This window comes from Engystomops pustulosus, chromosome 4 (genome assembly GCF_040894005.1).
Source record: "Engystomops pustulosus chromosome 4, aEngPut4.maternal, whole genome shotgun sequence".
Taxonomy (NCBI): Eukaryota; Metazoa; Chordata; class Amphibia; order Anura; family Leptodactylidae; genus Engystomops; species Engystomops pustulosus.
Genome location: NC_092414.1, coordinates 195,343,639 through 195,359,498, shown reverse-complemented (window position 1 = coordinate 195,359,498; position 15,860 = coordinate 195,343,639). Strand labels below are relative to the sequence as shown.

At 41.1% G+C, this 15,860-nt stretch overlaps 2 protein-coding genes across 2 annotated transcripts; both read right to left on the bottom strand.

The window, feature by feature from the left end:
* Positions 1-3,576: 3,576 nt before the first annotated feature.
* LOC140128522 (olfactory receptor 5V1-like) lies at positions 3,577-4,515 on the bottom strand. The gene has a single exon (XM_072150219.1). It carries the CDS (start codon positions 4,513-4,515, stop codon positions 3,577-3,579), a length of 939 nt encoding a protein of 312 aa, XP_072006320.1.
* A 9,104-nt stretch (positions 4,516-13,619) lies between these two features.
* On the bottom strand, positions 13,620-14,366 carry LOC140128521 (olfactory receptor 1N1-like). The gene has a single exon (XM_072150218.1). The coding sequence runs from the start codon at positions 14,364-14,366 to the stop codon at positions 13,620-13,622; it is 747 nt and encodes a 248-aa protein (XP_072006319.1).
* Between the last annotated feature and the right edge of the window lie 1,494 nt (positions 14,367-15,860).

Sequence of the window (15,860 nt, the reverse complement as noted above, 5' to 3'; positions counted from 1 at the left end):
CTATGTACAATCTGCTCAGCTCCTCCTGCTCTACAGTATGCTGCCTGCAGATAGGACACTATGTACAATCTACTCAGCTCCTCCTTCTCTAAACCATATTCCCCGCAGACAGGACACTATGTACAATCTACTCTACTCAGTTCTTCCTAATCTATAGCATGCTGCCTGCAGATAGGACACTGGGGCAGATTAACTTACCCGGCCCATTCGCGATCCAGCGGCGCGTTCTCTGCGGTGGATTCGGGTCTTCCGGCGATTCACTAAGGTAGTTCCTCCAACGTCCACCAGGCTGCTGCGCTGAAGTTCCCCAAGGCCCGCCGGAATGCACTGAAGTACACCGGCCTATTCCTAGTGAAGGTAAGCGCGAGTTCCGCAACACTTTTTTTTTTTTTTTAAATGCGGCAGTTTTTCCGAATCCGTCGGGTTTTTGTTTGGCCACGCCCCCCCTGATTTCCGTCGCGTGCATGCCGGCGCCGATGCGCCAAATCCGATCGCGTGCGCCAAAATCCTGGGGCAATACAGGGAAAATCGGCGCAAATTGGAAATATTCGGGTAACACGTCAGGAAAACACGAATCGGGCCCTTAGTAAATGACCCCCACGATGTACGACCTGCTTAGCTCCTCCTGCTCTATAACATGCTGCCTGCAGATAGGACACTATGTACAATCTGCTTAGCTCCTCCTGCTCTAAACCATGTTCGGTGCAGACAGGACACTATGCACATTCTGTTCAGCTCTTCTTGCCCTATAACAGTGATGGCGAACCTTTAAGAGACCGAGTGCCCAAACTGCAAACCAAAGGCGACGTTTCTATTACAAGGTGCCAACACAGCAATTTAGCCCAATAGTGCCACAATACCCCTATACAAGAGACAAATAACACTGTGACATCATGACGCCACCATTACAACCACATAAATAGCATAATTCTGGTTATAAAGATCACTACAGAAAGGCCAACATTACCAATAATAACACTATACTAGAAGCTAATATAGTGATGACTACAGTATTACTGCCATCAGTGAGGAATATGACCGCCATATACTGATTATCATTACCCCCATACAGTGACAGCAGTCCAGAGTAGAGGCAGGGATTGGGGGACTATAAGTTAGTCTGCTTATGGACCAAATATTGCCATCTTAACCCCTTTTTTGTTTTTGCATTTTCATTTTTCACTCCCCACATTCAAAAATGTAACTTTATTTTTTCCATGTAAAGAGCTTTGTGAGGGTTTGTTTTCTGCATAATGCAGTGAAATTGGTGCCATTTTTTGTGCCATTTTCTTGTGGGCTTGGATTTTACTGCTTTCACTGTTCACCACAAATGAAAGGTCTCATATATTCTTTAGGTGGGTGCGATCACGGGGAAACTAAATTTATAAAGGTTTTATAATATTTTCATACATTTACAAAAATGAAACCACCTGCACAAAAAAAAAAAATTATTATGCCATTTTTGGCGCTAACTTTTTCATACTTCAGTGTACGGAGCTGTGTGTAGTGTAATTATTTCCGAGATGACCTGATGTCTTTAATGCTACCATTTTGAGGACCGTACAGACTTTTGATCAGTTTTTATTACATGCTGCAAAATGGCTAAAAAGTGGCATTTTGATCCAGTTTGGCAGGGAGGTGGTGAAAGGTGTGGGCACATGTGGATTTGGGATCACACGTATGACAGCTGTCTGTGGCCACATTTATACTTGCCTCATCACATGCACCGTGCAGCCAGTGATGCAGCATAGCACCCGGCCACATTGTGCATGCGCTGCCTGCAGTGGAGCTATGCTGGCTTCATTGGCCGCCTGATGCAAGTGATGAGCGCTTCAGACACAGACCAGTATATATGTGGCAACAGACAGCTGTCATACAGGGGGATTTGGGACACTAAATCACAGTTACCTATAGTTGGTTTAGTGTCCCAAAGCCACCTGACAGAACCTTTGAAAGCATTTGCAGCTCTAACACTGAACTGCTGATGTGCAAACCACACACAGCAGCCCCAGCAGCTCCTGACCTCTTATCATCTTCTGATGCTGCAGGCTTCCTTCTGTGGACTCTCACTCCTCCTACTGCTGTACTTGTCTTCCCGGGCTGAAGAGGAGGAGGGGCGGACACTGATCGGCTGCTACTGTCTCACTAAGGCATCACTAGTGAGAGCAGAGCCGATCAGCTTCAGGATGCAGTGGCTGCCGGAGCTCCGACTTTGATAAGAATGGGGAGATGGTGCGCGTGCCTGCAGAGAGGGCTCTGCGTGCCCTCTCTGGCACGCGTGCCATAGGTTCGCCACCACTGCCCTATAACATACTGCCTGCAGATAGGACACTATGTATAATCTGCTCAGCTCCTCCTGCTCTATAACATGCTGCCTGCAGATAGGACACTATGTACAATCTGCTCAGCACCTCCTGCTCTATAACCTGCTGCCTGCAGATAGGACACTATGTACAATCTGCTCAGCCCCTCCTGCTCTTTAACATGCTGCCTGCAGATAGGACACTATATACAATCTGCTCAACTCTTCCTGCTCTATAACATGCTGCCTGCATATAGGACACTATGTACAATCTGCTCAGCTCCTCCTGCTCTATAACATGCTGCCTGCAGATAGGACACTATATACAATCTGCTCAGCTCTTCCTGCTCTATAACATGCTGCCTGCAGATAGGACACTATGTACAATCTGCTCAGCACCTCCTGCTCTATAACCTGCTGCCTGCAGATAGGACACTATGTACAATCTGCTCAGCCCCTCCTGCTCTATAACATGCTGCCTGCAGATAGGACACTATATACAATCTGCTCAGCTCTTCCTGCTCTATAACATGCTGCCTGCAGATAGGACACTATGTACAATCTGCTCAGCACCTCCTGCTCTATAACCTGCTGCCTGCAGATAGGACACTATGTACAATCTGCTCAGCCCCTCCTGCTCTATAACATGCTGCCTGCAGATAGGACACTATATACAATCTGCTCAGCTCTTCCTGCTCTATAACCTGCTGCCTGCATATAGGACACTATGTACAATCTGCTCAGCCCCTCCTGCTCTATAACATGCTGCCTGCAGATAGGACACTATATACAATCTGCTCAGCTCTTCCTGCTCTATAACCTGCTGCCTGCAGATAGGACACTATGTACAATCTGCTCAGCCCCTCCTGCTCTATTACATGCTGCCTGCAGATAGGACACTATATACAATCTGCTCAGCTCTTCCTGCTCTATAACATGCTGCCTGCATATAGGACACTATGTACAATCTGCTCAGCCCCTCCTGCTCTATAACATGCTGCCTGCAGATAGGACACTATATACAATCTGCTCAGCTCTTCCTGCTCTATAACATGCTGCCTGCAGATGTACTATCTTCTCAGTTCAATCTTCTCTCTTCGTACTGCTCTATAACATGTTTCCTGTCCATAGGGCATTATGTGTCAATTAAACTGCATTTTATGGGGATAGGTTCACTTGAAGGGAACTATTACATATCATCACATACAGAAGATCTCCCTGTCTCACATAGGTATCTTTATATAGTTTCCTTCCCTGACTTCTATCTTCTACATTCAGTAAAAGATCCACTTTCTTTTGTTACAAACGATTTTTCTCACTGCAGCTTTGACCTCTTTATTTCTTAAACTATATATTAGAGGATTCAACATGGGGGTGACCGCGGTGTATAACACTGAGAAGACCAGGTCCTGCTTCTCTAGATGCTGGGAAGGAGGATTCATGTACATACATAGACCGGTACCATAGAAGATAATGAGGACGGTGAGGTGGGACGTGCAGGTGGAGAAGGTCTTCTTCCTACTATTGGGGGACTTGATGACTAAAATACTTGTAATGATCTTAATGTATGATATTACACTTAGAAGAAATGGGCAGAATGCGAGGAGCATGGTTTCGATGTAGAGTATGACGTGGAAGCCGCTGCTATTACATGAGATCTTCTCCAAAGCTTTAATATCACAGAAGAAATGCTGGATTTTATTAGATCGACAGAGATCCAACTGGTATATCGAAACGGTCATGAATAACGCATTAATAAACCCACAAACCCAAGTGCCCAACAAGAGGAGGACATACTTCTTCTTATTCATGATCATATGGTAATGCAAGGGTTTACAGACGGCCAAATATCGGTCGTAGGCCATCAACGATAACAAGATGTCCTCTGTGCCAGCAGCAAACATGAAGAAGTACAACTGGCTGAAGCATTGTACGAAGGAGATGGAGAAGTTTCCGGAGAGTAAAATGTCCATCAGTTTTGGAAGAGTAGAAGAGGTGAAGATGATATCAACCAAGGACAGGTTGCAAAGTAAGATGTACATGGGGCTATGTAGATGGACATCAGTGATCACTATGGAAATGATGACTAAATTACCAAGTAAACCTGACATGTAAATGCAGAAAAATATCAGGAAATACAAGTTATTCTTCTCGGTGTCGTTTGAAAATGCTACAATTTGGAAATTTTTAATAGATGTCCAATTACTATCCATCAGGCCCGGGTCGTGTCTGTAAGGCAGAGAAAGAGATGGTCAGTCATTTATTTCTTTTTTTTTCAATAACATTTTGGAAAAGAAAAGCCAGTTACCAGTTATTCCTTAAAATGGGCTCATTGGGGCACATGCACTTACCCGAGGAGGTCACCGAAAGTGCGTTGTCCATCTATAATGCACTGTGCTGCGATTCACTAAGATTGTGTGCCCGATATGCTGCATGTGTCGTTCCCCGCTCAGGTCCGCCGGAGTTCACCTTCTTCTTCCTGGTGCATGTAAGAGCATTGTCTTGCGACACAAATTGAAAGTTAAATCCCGGGCTCAGTCCGAATCAGTCGGATCAGTCCCCCGATTTCTGTCGCATGAAAGCAGCAACAAAAACCAAACAGGTGCCACACAATCCCAGTGCAGACACCTGTTAAACACCTGTCCAAACCATATCCGAAAACAGCGCACAGTCCGACGAAAGTGAAATCCGCAACCCTAAGTAAATAAGCTATGTTGTTCTATAGTATATTTTTTATTTTACCCTTATATTTTAGAAAAAATGAAAACTAAGGAAAACTCCTATTTTGGTTTGCTGCTTCACTTCAAGTTTGTGACTGTGTTATGGATATACATTATTGCACTCATAGGGGGTTATTATTATTGAATTTTTGGTGTAAAAAAGTGGCAAAAAAACTGCAAAGGATTCATGATTTTATGCAATTTGTTAAAAAAAAAATTGCAAGGTCACTCCCCTCTTGGTGTATGTGCTGCTGCGATTATTTAAGAAAAAAATCCCAGATACTTCTGAGAGATTTATTAAAGGGCCCAAAGGGACATACTGGTAGGATCTGCTCTTCTTTAAGCTTCTTATGCCCTTGTTTTAAAGGAAAAAAGGCTTTAAAAATTATGCAAATGAGCCATAGAGGCTCCTGGCTCCATTAACACTTTTGTTAATCAGCCCCTCAGGCTGATTTCCATGATTTAAAAAAAACAGGTTTTTTAGTAAAAAAACAGAGATTAGGAAGTTAAAAGAAGAACAGAGATCTTACCAGAGGGGGCACACACCAGTATGTCAGTGTGCTTGGTTTGCAATTCTTCATCCTGTCCTTTAATAAATCTGATCACCAAATGCAAACATAGAACTGTTGCAAGGAGCTGTCTAATGATAAATAACCCCCATAGAATCTATGAACCATCAAGACTAAAAACCTCTGCATTAACTCAGAAATCAGAATCAGAAAGTTAGAAAATTGTCACTTTTTGTGGATCTATACAACTTGTATCCAAAAATACAATATACCTGTAATGTTGCTATATGGGAATGGACAATAAGATGGAAAAGGAAAGAATAGACACAGACAGTGAGCCCAAAAGCTAGACCCACCCAGCTGTCCCTACTTACTTATCCTACCCTAGATGGTAGGTAACAACTGGTTGTGAAAAGATGTGGTTCAAAACCAATGCCATACGATTTAAGATACAAATGGATGATTAGAAAACTGTCTGCAGCCCAGAACTGAGTCAGCAGGAGACAGACAGGTGTGTTGGAAATCGATTAAGGCAACCAGGAGTAAAATAAGCCTGTGTTCCGACTAGTGCAGGACTGAATGCAAATTAAGTACAAAATCACAGTTGGCAGTGCATCTTACTTCACAAACAGAAGATGTTACAATAGCTGTGGATTTAGTCTTACATTTTGTGTGAAAACTATAATAGTGGTTATATCTAGTTGTCAATTAAGAAAAAACGAAATTGAAAAACATAAATAATATCCATGTTCAAATCACCTTACAGTACAAATACAGTGAAAAGATTTGTTGCCCACCCAAAAATTACTGTTATTATTTTTTGAAGTAACCCCCCCCCCCAAAAAACAAAACAAAACATGTAAACAAAAAAAAAACCAAATCAATACTCAAAAAGGGTATAATAAAATTTTTCATAAAAAAATTACAACTTGAGTTACATTGATAGAGAAATTAAAATGCAGTGGATCAGTCTTAGTGGAGGTTTAAAAAAACTAAAAAGACTAAATTCATTGTAAAATTGTATCTAATATGAGTGTAAAAGTAATGAAATGTAGAAGGTGTGATGTAAAAAACACAATGCTGCTCACCCCCAAGAAGAGGACTAAAAATGAATCATTTAATCATAATCATATCTCACTAATAAGAAAAACTTCTGAATCTATTAATAATCATAAAACTACGTAGAATATTATAGGGTTTTGTATTCAGTATGAATATAACAATCTTTATAATGTAAAATATTATATTTACTTTGGGGAAAAAATAAAACATAAAAATATTACCTTCTGATGAGGATGAAATGTTCAGGTCTTGTAGATTTTCACTGACATTGAGAAGGATTTATATACACTTTTACGTTATCTTTATATCCTTAGTGTCACCTACAGGGAACATAAGGCACCTGGGGGACTGCAATTACATGTACACAAATATAACATTCTCACATCTCCCAGGGGAATTCTTGTTTCTCTATTATTCTCAGTTATAGTTAGTTATTAAGACCATCTTGTATTTCAAGGAACTAGAACTTTACTAACCTAAAGCTTAGAACACTAAGAATTAGAAAGTACTACCCTAAAAAACATAGTACACCTGTTATTGCTTGTCTCCACTCCACATGCTCGCTTCCTAATCTTTGTACGCAACTGTCCAGGTTTGTGTCTAGCCTCACAATGAGTAGGGGGGCATTTATCATGACTTGTGCACCAGTCTCTGGCATACAAAAAATAATAAATTCCTGGTGCATGGCAGGGCCTGGCATAGAATTCATCCGAGTGCTCCAGCTGGAGCCTCTTAGTATGTCTGGCACTGGCAGGGTTAATACCAAGACTGTCCATCATCGTGCCCAATAAGTCCAGATCAAGAGCGCTGATAGCGATACTTTCTTCCGAGCTGTTCCAGCATTTGAAGTCCTCATTCTTGTTCCAGACATCATCGAGGCATCTGAACTACTTTGTCTTCCAGCTTTTTAAGAATCACTTTAAGCCTGTATCTTTCTACCTCTGCTTCCCGAATTATGCCACATGATGGAGGAATGGGGGCATTACAACATCTCATGGATTGGGTGGGTCAATTTCCTGAAAAAAAAAAAATCCTCCATATGATGTCATCTTCAAGTCCCCAGCCATATCCCAAAAACATCTCAGATGATGTACCTGCCCTTTTGGGGCAAGACTCCGCAAGATGGCGACAGCTGCGTTATACCGGGAGTTTCTTATAGCTCCAGATACTGTACGACAGCTCTGATGGACCAGCTAGACTTTTTCCCTTCCCAACGGGACCTATCACTTTGGCTTTCTCATCCTTTTCACATTCACTAATCTTAATTTCTGATGAGAGATTCATCTCTTCCCACCAGCCCCTACTCTGCAGTATACATACTCCTCCATTCCCCCAAGGTGTGGAATCCCCTGGGACCTGCATGGATAGGAGGCTACAAAGAGTATACCTCCTACCCAACCTTGAGGGCATGTCCACATTTGTATCATTGTAACACACTTTGTAGTATTACATTTATTTAAAACTTTTATTTAACGTATATACTCCGAGTATAAGCCGAACCGAGTATAAGCCGAGGCCCCTAATTTTACCACCAAAAACTGGGAAAACCTATTGACTCAAGTATAAGCTGAGGGTGGGAAATGCAATGGTCACAGCTCCCCAGTATATAGCCAGCAAGCCCCCAGTAGTATACAGCCAGCCTGCCCCCTGTAGAATAGAGCCAGCCTGCCCCCAGTAGTATACAGCCAGCCTGCCCCCTGTTGTATACAGCCAGTTTTCCCCCTGTAGTATACAGCCAGCCCACCCAGCCCCCCTGTAGTATACAGCCAGCCTGCCCCCTGTAGTATACAGCTAGCCTGTCCCCTGTAGTATAGAGCCAGCCAGCCCCCATGTAGTATACAGCCAGCCCCTAGTAGTATACAGCCAGCCAGCCCCATGTAGTATGCAGCCAGCCTGCCCCCTGTAGTATGCAACCAGCCTGCCCCCATGTAGTATACAGCCAGCCTGCCCCCTGTGTAGTATACAGCTAGCCAGCCCCATGTAGTATGCACCCAGCCTGCCCCCTGTAGTATGCAACCAGCCTGCCCCCATGTAGTATACAGCCAGCCTGCCCCCATGTAGTATACAGCCAGCCTGCCCCCATGTAGTATACAGCCAGCCTGCCCCCGTGTAGTATACAGCCCACCAGCACTTTAAAAAAATAAACTTAGATGCTCACCCTCCGGCGGCTCCCCAATGTTGGCACGGCGCCTCTTCTTTCTTCGATCTTATGTAACAGCCGGAGCATACTATGACATCATCAACGGCCGCATTATAGTATGCGCCGGCCAGGAGATAACATGGCTGTTACAGAAGACCAAAGAAAGAAGAGGAGCCACGGGGAAAACAGATGAGGAGCCACGCCGACATCGGGGCCCCCAGAGGGTGAATATATAAGTTTATTGTTTTTATTGACTCGTGTATAAGCCGAGGTGAGGTTTTTCGGTACATTTTTTTGTGCTGAAAAACTCGGCTTATACACGGGTGTATACGGTACTTCATTTGTCCCTATTTCTTCCCTCACCGAATAAATTGGTACACAATTAATGAGAAGTTCCTGGCTCGTCTAAATGACAATATTTTTTTGGCCAATTTGGTCCTCGTGGTGACTCTTCTCCCTCTAGGACCCCTTCCCTCTTTTCTATCCTTCCTCCCTCTCTCTCTTATCTTTCTCCTTCTCAACTTCTCATTCCCTTTTCCATTTCTTTAGGCTGCTCTTGCTTTTGTTTTCTCTTCCTGATCAGTGTTATACCTTCAGGGCCCTGTAGCCCCAGAGGAACAGGATTATCCCGTGTTAGGCATTTTTCTTATTATTATTGTGGTTCTGGAAAAATAGAACAAAAGAGACAAAACAAAACAGCGCTCATTGGGTAATATTGTCCAGTTTAGTGTGTGCAATGTGGTTAGTTGGTGCGCACCTGGTTGAGTTGAGCTCTGCATAAGGCAACCGATGCAACCAATGTCTTTGTGTTCTCCAAACTCGGGATCCTGTACCGGTTGGAGTCGAGGAATGGATTCAAAGGGGGGTCATGGGTTTTTCTCCAAAAGTTTTATCAATGTTATAAAAGACCATAACAGGTAACCACTATTATTTTCTCATACTGTTCTACCTTCTTACTTTTCAATAAAAATATTATTGTAAAAAAAAAATGTACAGTTGTAATGAAAATTTAAAGGAGCTTTTTTATTATATATAAACTTAAAAAGCTCAAAACAATAAACTTACCACTCAAATAGTGATTGACTGCTGTGGCCAAATAAGTAGCTATTACATCATTGACAGAGCAACGTACAATAGTTCTGATGGCAGTTCTGATCAGGTACAGGGGTACAGCAGGAGTTAAAATATCAAAAGTTATAAGTTAACTCCTTAATGACCTGGCCCTTTTTTGTTTTTTTTTTATTTCCATTTTTTACTTCCCACCTTCAAAAATCTATAACTTTTTTAATTTTACATGTACAGAGCTCTGTGAGGGCTTGTTTTCTGTGTAACAAACTGCACTTCATAGTGATTGTATTTAATATTCCATGCCATGTACTGGGAAGCAGGAAAAAAATTCCAAATGCAGTGAAAATGGTGAAATAACGCATTTGCTCCGTTTTCTTGTGGGCTTGGATTTTACGGCTTTCACTGTGCGCCCCAAAGGACATGTCTACTTTATTCTTTGGGTTGGTACAATCACAGCAATACCAAATTTGAATAGGTTTTATTATCTTTTCATACATTTACAAAAATTGAAACCTCCTGTACAAATTTTTATTTTTTTTGATTTTGCCATCTTCTGGCGCCACTAACAGTTTCATACTTCAGTGTACGGAGCTGTTTGCGGTGGCATTTTCTGCAAATTTTGATGAAGTTTTCAATGCTACCATTTTTAGGACTATATGACCTTTTGATCACTTCTTATTGAATTTTTTATATTTTTCAAAATGGCAAAAAATGCCATTTTTGACTTTGGGCGCTATTTTCCGTTATGAGGTTAAATGCGGTGAAAAAATGTTTTTATACTTTGATAGAACAGACATTTTCGGTTGTGGCGACACCTAATGCGTTTATGATTTTTACTGTTTATATATGACTTCTAGGGAAGGGGGGTGATTTGAACACCTGCGATTGGTGCAAGCCTGTGCCGGTGCTAGCACCGATCGCAGGTGTTATCCCACCGATTGCCGGAAGTTTCAAACAGATGGTGGCGCATGGGTGCCGCCATTTTGCCGAAGATCATCGATCCATGTGAGGTCATCGTCACTCCCCGTGACAACTATTACGGCACGCATTGGGAAGGGGTTAAAGTATTAAAATATGAAATACACAACACATAACCATAGATTAACATATAAAACTATATTACTATAAACCATACATTATAGTCGGGGCCTGGCACAGACTTTTGCACTGGGGCCCATCAGCTTCTAGTTACGCCACTGGCTCTTAGTTTAGACCAAGATGGGGGTTGGAAGGTCATTCATGCCCTAGGACCCCCAGGACTACAATGACACCAAAAACATGATACATTGCAAAACAAAAAGCACAAGTACTTGGTCACCTAAACTCTCCACAAAAAAAGTGATATCCCGTGTGTGGGTATCACAATATCAAACAAAATTCATTTTGTTTGTTTTTTATTGAAAATATTTTTTTGTATATTTTTAAGTAGTTAAAGGGAACCTACCGCCACAAATCAACCTATAAAGGTAGATTGGGTGGTAGGTGGATCAATGGCACGTGAGGATAGCTCTTTTAAGGGCTAATCCTCACGTCCCCACACTTTTTTGTTAACTTTTAATAGACTTTTATGCAAATTTACTTATGCGGCTACTGGGGCGTGGAGTAGCCGCATCTGAGGTTACACGAGGCGGCTACTCCACGCCCCGGTAGCCTCTTTTCCCCTCCTACTCACCATCTTCGGCCTACTCACTCGCCCTCGTCCGACGATCCTGCCGTCTGCACGTGCGCAGAAGAGCAGGCCCGCGCCTGTTTCGGAGCAGTGACCGCGCAGGCGCGGGCCTGCTCTTATGCGCATGCGCAGACGGCAGGATCGCCGGACGAGGGCGCGCAGCTACGCGGAGCTGCGCGACGAAGATGGTGAGTAGGAGGGGAAAAGAGGTTACCGGGGCGTGGAGTAGCCGCCTCGTGTAACCTCAGATGCGGCTACTCCACGCCCCAGTAGCCGCATAAGTAAATTTGCATAAAAGTCTAATAAAAGTTAACAAAAAAGTGTGGGGACGTGAGGATTAGCCTTTAAAAGGGCTATCCTCACGTGCCATTGATCCACCTACCACCCGATCTACCTTTATAGGGAGATTTGTGGTGGTAGGTTCCCTTTAAAGCACAACAGAAACTGTACATATTGGATTTTATAATTATATAAAATACATTTAGCATGACAAGTTCATGACAGTTAATGCCATGATCGAAAAAGCTTTTTGTTCACCATTTTATCTCACAACATATTTATACAGAACAGTATATTTATGCAACAGTTATACAGAACATTAAATGGAACTATTAAAATACAACCTGTTTTGCAAAGCATCTAGAGCTATCAAGAGTAAAAAAAAATGTATCTGAAAAATGCAACTGGATGTAGTGTAGTTCATTTCCATTATGAAAGATACTGAGGCAACAGCATGGGAGGTCATGAAGAGATACTTGTTGAAAGCCTTTGAATCCTGCGTCTCCTGATTATTTGCTTTTTGTGTCCTGAATTTGATAAAGGGTCTGAGACCCGAAACTCGTAATTTGGACCATGTTTATAGGTATTTTTACTTGTAGCTTGTAATAAATAAATGATCTTTATGACTTAAACAATTGGTTTAAGAATTGGTATATTTTAAATTTTGGGTAAATATTACTATCAGTTTCTTGCATTCTTTCTGCATATTTCTTGTTTAATTAATGGCCCAGTTTCTACTTTTGTACTCCAAGATGATTTTTGGTTACTATGGGGGAAGCCTAGTTCCATCATCTTGTGGCCAACAGATTTGTTACCCTCTATATTCCTGGTAGCAAGTATAAGCATCGTCTCTAACTATATGATTGCTATTACACAGTCCTAATATGTCCTATGGACCAATGGTCCAAACAACGTAGAAATCTATGCTCCTGGTTCAATATCCTTCACCACAGGCTTACGTGGACATTGTAGATGTCTTGATGGCAACTGTCCTAAAGCAAATACGATGTACTATTGCCACAAATATTTGAAAGTGTAAAATTATGGTATTAATCTGAATGTATCTTTCCCAAATTTTCCCAATCGGATTGGAATAGTGCATTCCAGAAAACAATGACAAATCATAATGTAAATGGGCTGGAGGGTAGGTCACTGGTTGTGCCACCCTATGTGTAAAAATGGGACGTCAGAAAGGCGCTGGTCATCAGGGTTAAGAGGTTTCCTTTTATTCAAAGATATTTTGGTGTCCAAAATATCTTTGAATAAAGGGAAACCTCTTACCCCTGATGACCAGCGCCTTTCTGACGTCCCATTTTTACACATAGGGTGGCACAACCAGTGACCTACCCTCCAGTCCATTTGCTATACGCCCTTGTTACCCAACCTTGGGGCGAGGGTGGGGACGCGGTAGTGGTCACTTGTCACATATGCCTGACCCAGCGTTGTGCCTGTCTCTAGCACAACCAGCAAAGGTGAGTACCGAATCTCACCCAAGAGCACCTCTTCCTCAAGAGCACCCTGGAACTAACCAAGGATAATCTCGCACTAGGTAGCGCTGTTTCTCTCTGTCCCCATCCCTTTTTCTCTGCATATCCACTGAAATCATAATGTACAATCATACCGAGTGTATAGGTTCCCCGATCTTACACACAAGTTCTCCACCATCTATTGTACCATGTAATCATGTGCTTGGGTTGATAAATACCTAATTTCTAAGGAGAATTTTTTTTTTTGATGGACCCATAATTGATGCCATTTTATCCTTCTTAAGAACACCAAAATGAGTATAGTACAAGCTTTAGTCACATCAGTTCCCCAATACCCCAGACCCCATGGAATAATATGTATAAAGGTGAACTTTAACCTTACTCTATTTCAAGATAAAAAGTTTCTTTATGGCTTCCTTGACCTCTTCATTTCTTAAACTATATATCATTGGATTTAACATGGGTATCACTGATGTAAACAGAGTTGAGAAGACCAAATCTTGTTCCTCTAGATGTTCTGAAGGAAGCTTGAGGTACATACACATACCGGCCATGTAGAACATAACCAAGACGGTAAGGTGTGAGGTGCAGGTGGAGAAGGCTTTCTTTCGACCAGACGTGGAAGAAATGCTGAGAACCACTGATATTATTTTGATGTATGATGTTAAACTAAGGAGAAACGGGACAAAGCCAACCATGACCTCACCAAAAAGTATGAGGTGAGTTTTTGTGTTGGCGCAAAGAATTCTGTCAAAAGCTTTAATTTCACAGAAAAAATGTTGTATTTTATTAGAGTGGCAGATATCCATCTGGTAAATGGCTAGAGTGATAAATGAGGCATTAACCAAGGACAACATCCATAAACTCATCAGAGACAACATGAAGTTTCTGCTATTCATAATCATATGATAATATAATGGTTTACAGATGGCCACATATCGGTCATAGGCCATAAAAGACAACAGAAGGTCTTCTGTAACAGCGGAAAACATGAAAAACCACATTTGGGTGAAGCATCCTACATAAGATATTGAGTTGTTTGCAGTGAGTAGAAGGTCCATCAGTTTTGATAAGGTCGATGAAGTGAACATCATGTCCACGGTTGACAAGTTGCTGAGAGAGATGTACATGGGTTTATGTAGATGCACATTAGTGACCACACATATGATTATAGTGATGTTTCCTTGTAGTCCTATTAAATAGATGAATAAATACATGGAAAAAAGTAACGATCGGTTCTTTGTGTAATTGGAAAAAGCCATAATCTCAAAATGGTCAATAATTGTTCGGTTCTCCATTAGTTTCTGTAGTAATGATGTACAAGGTACCTCATGATGTTAGTGGCTATCTAATATCTAGATACCATAATATAAGATCTAGAACCTATTTTATAATTTGATATTTGCACGTGGGGAAAATAATTTCTTAACCTCCAAAAACAATGCAAAATGTAGGATACATATAGTCATTTTGAGAATTTTGCCGATTTCCTGGTGGACCATAACTCTACAAAACTACAGTGGACACAATCACCGTTAAGGGAGAAGGAAACGGAAGAGCAGAACTTTTCCTGAGATAAAGTGAGGGAAAAAAAGAGTTATTTTGAGGTTTTTATGTTTCATGGTGATATAAATAATTTGGGCAATAAATTAAGCTTCTATTTAGGTTATTTATCATTAGGCGGCTCCTTTGGACAGTTCTTTTTTTGGGATTTGCTGCCCATCAGATTCATTAAAGTGGCTTTGACCCTTTAATAAATGTTCTTATTCTATAATTGCTATGTGGGATTTTTTTTCAAGATGTCTCAAAAAAGTTGCAAAATGCATGAACAGTCCCAGAACAAAAGCCAGCAGCGAATGTGAATGTGTAATTTTTTTTACAGGACTTTTTGTAAATGTCACAAGTCATGACTCTGGCTTTGGACGACATTGCACTAGCAGTAGTTCTATGTTTAGCCTGAATAATAAAGTGGTGGAAATAGTTCTGTGTGACTTTTATGCAGTAACAAGTCCCAAAAAGGTTAATGAAACTTTTTAAAACTTTTTTTACGTCCCAAAAAGCCCAGCAAAACCAATGATGAATAACCCCTTAAGACTTTATCTCTCCACGCCCAAAGAACCTCTAGAATGCTGGAATCGCATTAACAAAAAACAACATAAAACGACCATAGTAATTCATTTTTCAGGGTCTTGTATGAAAATAATCCTTCTCCCCCACATCTGCCAATATAACCCATCAGATCCCATTAACTTGGTTGTATATAGAAGAAAAATAAATGCGCAAAATAATAATGAATACAGTAATAATAATAAAAATAATGGGAAAAATGAATAATAATTATAATTAATCATTTTTAATAACGGTGATAATATTAATTATGGCAATTGATGATGATAGTAATAGCAATATATCAATAGATCAAATAATATTCCCTTATAAAAATATTAATAATGTTTGTAAGTTTGATTTGTTTGTATATTGTGTATTACCCATTCCGACCTATAGGTGCATATAACTATTAGTTATTCATGAACTTATGTTTTTATATATTGCTATTCATGGTGGAATCATTCTTCTTTTTCATCTTCTTCTTCTAATATTTATATTTTGCTCCATACATTACA